The 4,236-nt window shown below is 33.4% G+C and overlaps 1 protein-coding gene across 1 annotated transcript; it reads left to right on the forward strand.

Moving 5' to 3' along the window:
* The first annotated feature begins 6 nt into the window (after window positions 1–6).
* Window positions 7–2,043, forward strand: LOC129580163 (odorant receptor 33c-like). The gene is made up of 4 exons (XM_055470369.1): window positions 7–614; window positions 674–773; window positions 891–1,154; window positions 1,828–2,043. The coding sequence occupies exons 1-4, from the start codon at window positions 175–177 to the stop codon at window positions 1,879–1,881; spliced, it is 858 nt and encodes a 285-aa protein (XP_055326344.1). The 5' UTR covers window positions 7–174; the 3' UTR covers window positions 1,882–2,043.
* Window positions 2,044–4,236: the final 2,193 nt, after the last annotated feature.

The following is a 4,236-nucleotide window of genomic DNA, read 5'->3' on the forward strand; positions in this document are numbered from 1 at the left end:
TTTTTTTTAGCTGGTATTGGCCTTGTCACTTGTCAGGCAATTTCGATTTTATACGTACAATCCACAAACGAATTAGTTAAAGAGTTGCTACTGTTGTCTACAACGGCACACATAACAATAAAGATCCTCTTATTTAATTCGCATCGTCAACACTTTTTCAACATTTTGGATATCATGAAGACAGCAGATAAGCGAATTGAAAATCATGACGATATCTACGCAATGAAGAATGTTTTCGCGTATTGTCGTCGAATCATTATATTTTTTTTCTGTTCTTATATTGGATCTCTGCCGCCATTGTTTCTCGAACTCATTTTTCTAGATAAAACCGAGTGCACATGGAAGTCAACGGCTCTAGTTCCATACGATTTTGCTCAACAGCCAATTGTTTATTACAGCGTTTTAGTTGTTCAGGCGATTGGCAATTGCTTAAATTGTATCATAGCATGTACATCTGACACTTTTGGCTTTTTACTTATCAGTTTATTATGTGGTCATATCGAAGTATTGTCGTTGCATTTGAAAAAAATTGGAAATTTCGAAAGGCGATCGGCGAATGACTCGAATCGATTGCGACTGTTGGAACAACTCAATCATCATGGTCTGCTAACTGAGTATGTGTTTCGTTCGAAGAATAGTCAATTCAGTTTAATGATAATTTTGTTTATTTCAGCTATGCAACCGAATTGAATAACCATCTTTCCGCAATATTTTTCGTTCAAGTAAGCATCAGTGCACCCATCATATGCACTTGTGCATACCAATTTTCCCAGGTATTGTTCTTTTTTGAATGATTGAAAACCTAAGTGCATTTCTTTTGATAATTCGACATAAGAGAAAAAAATAGATTTCCGTTCACGTCGTTCCAATAAACTCGAACACTTTCTTAGGCTCAAAACTTTACCACCACGCAATTGATATTCCTTGCCAGCTATACCATCGGAATGCTATTACAAATCATCACCCCAAGCTACGCTAGTACAAATTTGATGGACAAGTGTGACTTATTACCGGTTGCTATTTTTTCTTCGGAATGGTATGAACTTGGGCCGAGTGAAAAGAAAAGTCTATTGATATTCCTCACAAGATCAATACGACCGTTTGTTATGAATGCTGGAAATTTTTTCAAAATGGATATCAACACCTTCATAAAGGTATTGCAATTTTGTAAGAAATTGAAAAATACAGATTTACATTTTGCCGTAACACATTAATATTGTAACGAAGAGCCAAAGTAATGCTATTACAATTGTAATGCCAAAATTTAGCATTACTGGTAATATGTAACAATTTTAATAGCTATTACTTGACCCGTCCGTTACAATATTAACATGTTACCTAACATTAACGGTAATAAAATTCTGGAAGTGGGTTTTGGTGGATCTTCAGGATGGATCAGACTGGGTTTGACAATGCCCTGGTCCATCCTGAGGATCCACTTCCAGAACCAGGAGCGGTTTTGAACAATCCTGAGGATCCACCAAAACCCACTTCCAGAATTTTCTTACCGTTAATGTTAGGTAACATGTTACATTTGGCATTACATTGCGTGAGTAATGTTAGAAAATCATATTAATAATGTTAGAATTCTGGCATTACCGTTAATGTTAGGTAACATGTTAATATTGTAACAGACGGGTCAAGTAATAGCTATTACAATTGTAATGCCAGTCATTTGGCATTACCGGTAATAGCTATTACAATTGTAATAACATTACAGGAAATTTTTGTTAACGTAATGCTACTACCTATTACATTTTTAATGCCGGTAAATCTGTATTGAAAAACAATATTAGTTCGAGATATTTTTCTCTTTCAAATTTCCAGATTGTGAAAACGGCTTATTCTCTATTGGCTGTTTTGCAAAGCACTCAGCCATAAATTATGTGGCCCATAATATTGATTCTTCTACAGAAGGTCAAATGAAGGACAACTAAATGTGAAGGAATCCAATATGGAATTCATAATGTTGCAAGAGTTGTGCTTTTGTTATAAACAGTATGACGCACTTTGGAGCACTTCTTTCTGTAGAAACATATAACAAGGCACTATATTTCACAAAAATACCACGGTTTACATTTTGTTTTCTCTTTTTTGGTCAATGCTCACATTTTCGAAAACTTTTTTTGTTAATGGTCATTCCGCACTATTTACATAAATTTAGATAAAAATGTATGCCTGATTAAAAATCAAGTTAAGTTTCGGGTTTTCGAGAGTTTGGAATTGGTTGGTAAAATATGCATGATCGAATTTATGATTCAAGTTGATCGCAAATGAAACTTTTTTCTATGAAACTGTAATTGTTACCGTCCTCGTTAGCATTGGCATTTGAGGGAGAAAAAAATTTCTTTATCAAAACTATGAAATTCAGGTTTCAGACGGTCGATGAAAGAAAGTTGAATAGTTTCGGTAGAAAAACATTGTAATTGGAATAAAAAGTTTTTGAAATGTAACGATTGGGATTATTTCCTATGAAATTTATTATTTAAGTCAAATTTACTGGTGAACGCTTTTTTTTTCAACAATTATTGATTTTCGTTCGGCTATAAAACCTGAAGCCTGAACGCAAGACCAAACAGTACTGTAAGTGAACCATTTTCAATCTCAATCATTCGGCTGAATTGTGAAAAGTAAATATTTTGATAAAATCGAAACTGAGGTAATGTAATAAATTGAAATTGTATGAACTAACGCTAAAAAAAAGTAGTTGATTGTTATCTCATTTTGATTGGCCACGGAATCGTATTGACCGCACGTGTCGAATATTATTTCCGAATATTTGTGCCACTGACGATTTTGACTCTCTTTCAAATGTGATAAGATATGAAATGGGCCTTTTTATTTCATTTATAGCCCTTTTATTAGTTTTTATTTTTTTCATTTTTTATTTTTCGGAAGTTAAATTGAATTTGAAAAAAAAAGATTTCACTCACATTCTTTTTATTCGCTCGCAGTAATGAAATATTTGAAGACGCCAGTTTTTTCAATTGATCACGCGAGATGTTGCTTAATTGATACAAATATTGTTGCTCAGCCCGAATATTTGACTCTTATCTCCTACGGTCTACTATTGACAGCGGGTGGTACGAAATTAATTCCGTATTGGTGCCTTTAATGATCATGTTGTTGCTTTACTTCTGAATTGTTTGTTGCTTAATGAATTTAATTCGTTATTACTTGATGTTATTTTTGGTTGTTGAAATTTCTATTGCACAGAAATTAAGCGATGGATTGTCACACATTCATCAAGAAAAAATTCAATTTCGTTAAAACCTAATGATTACACAATGTTTTGGAACTTTTTCGAAGAACTACAACTTCTTCGCTTAGATTATAAACTATGCGGCACCAGTTGTGTCCGAATGTTGACGATAAAGTGGACGGAGATTTTACTTCTGCGTAGTTTTCTATATTCAAAATTCAAAAGAATGGAAAAGTAACTAACACACAGCTAAAACATTTGCCACATTTCCGACGAGATAACAAACTGTTGAATGACAAATGAATCACTCAAAACCGAAGCACTGCGTTTACACTCAATGTTATTTATATTCCTGATATGTCATCGTGATTTCGTAGAGTTTTTTATTGCTTTTCCGTACACACTATGTGTAGGGAAAGTATAGGAATCGGTCTCGAAAACGTTTTTCGCAAATTTTGTTAAGATCATCATAAAAACTACACGTTTAGATTTGTTTTTTAAGATGATCACAAAAATACATTTTCGTCACACTTTGAGATTGTTTTTATTTCAAGAAATTGAACAAAACCAGATTATACAGATCATACAAAAATTGTGGATCAAAGTAGGTAAAAGTTTGGGATTATGAATGTAATTCTTTTTATTCATTTGATTGTTGACTGTTCGACGAATGGCGTTCGTATAATCGCCACAAATATAACTGACCGTCGGCATGTTTGTAGAAAATGAAATGATCGTAATGTATGTCAGTGAATGACATTTGAAAATTCACCGAAAATTATTTCCGTTCGAATTGGTATCTTATGATATAGATTGGAAGAATACCGAATACAATGTCGAAATTTTAAAAAGTAAAAACAAATTCCATGTGTTTTCTAGATGGATTCGACTTCGATGATAAGCAATCAAATGCGAGTATTTCGACTACTTGGAATGTTACCTGGAAGGAATCCAAATTATTTGTACAATCTGTGGGGTTTGATAACGTTTTTTTTAGCTGGTATTGGCCTTGTCACTTGTCAGGCAATTTCGAT

This window comes from Sitodiplosis mosellana, unplaced genomic scaffold (genome assembly GCF_009176505.1).
Source record: "Sitodiplosis mosellana isolate CC-2019 unplaced genomic scaffold, AAFC_SMos_1.0 Smas_scaffold_7144, whole genome shotgun sequence".
Lineage (NCBI taxonomy): Eukaryota > Metazoa > Arthropoda > Insecta > Diptera > Cecidomyiidae > Sitodiplosis > Sitodiplosis mosellana.

What these genes read in the sequence shown, in the direction of transcription:
- LOC129580163 (XM_055470369.1), top strand. Translation starts at nt 175, where the DNA reads ATGAAGACAGCAGATAAGCGAATTGAAAATCATGACGATATCTACGCA. An exon ending in CATCATGGTCTGCTAACTGA is followed by an intron (nt 615 to 673) that starts GTATGTGTTTCG and finishes TGTTTATTTCAG; the next exon opens with CTATGCAACCGAATTGAATA. An exon ending in GTGCATACCAATTTTCCCAG is followed by an intron (nt 774 to 890) that starts GTATTGTTCTTT and finishes ACACTTTCTTAG; the next exon opens with GCTCAAAACTTTACCACCAC.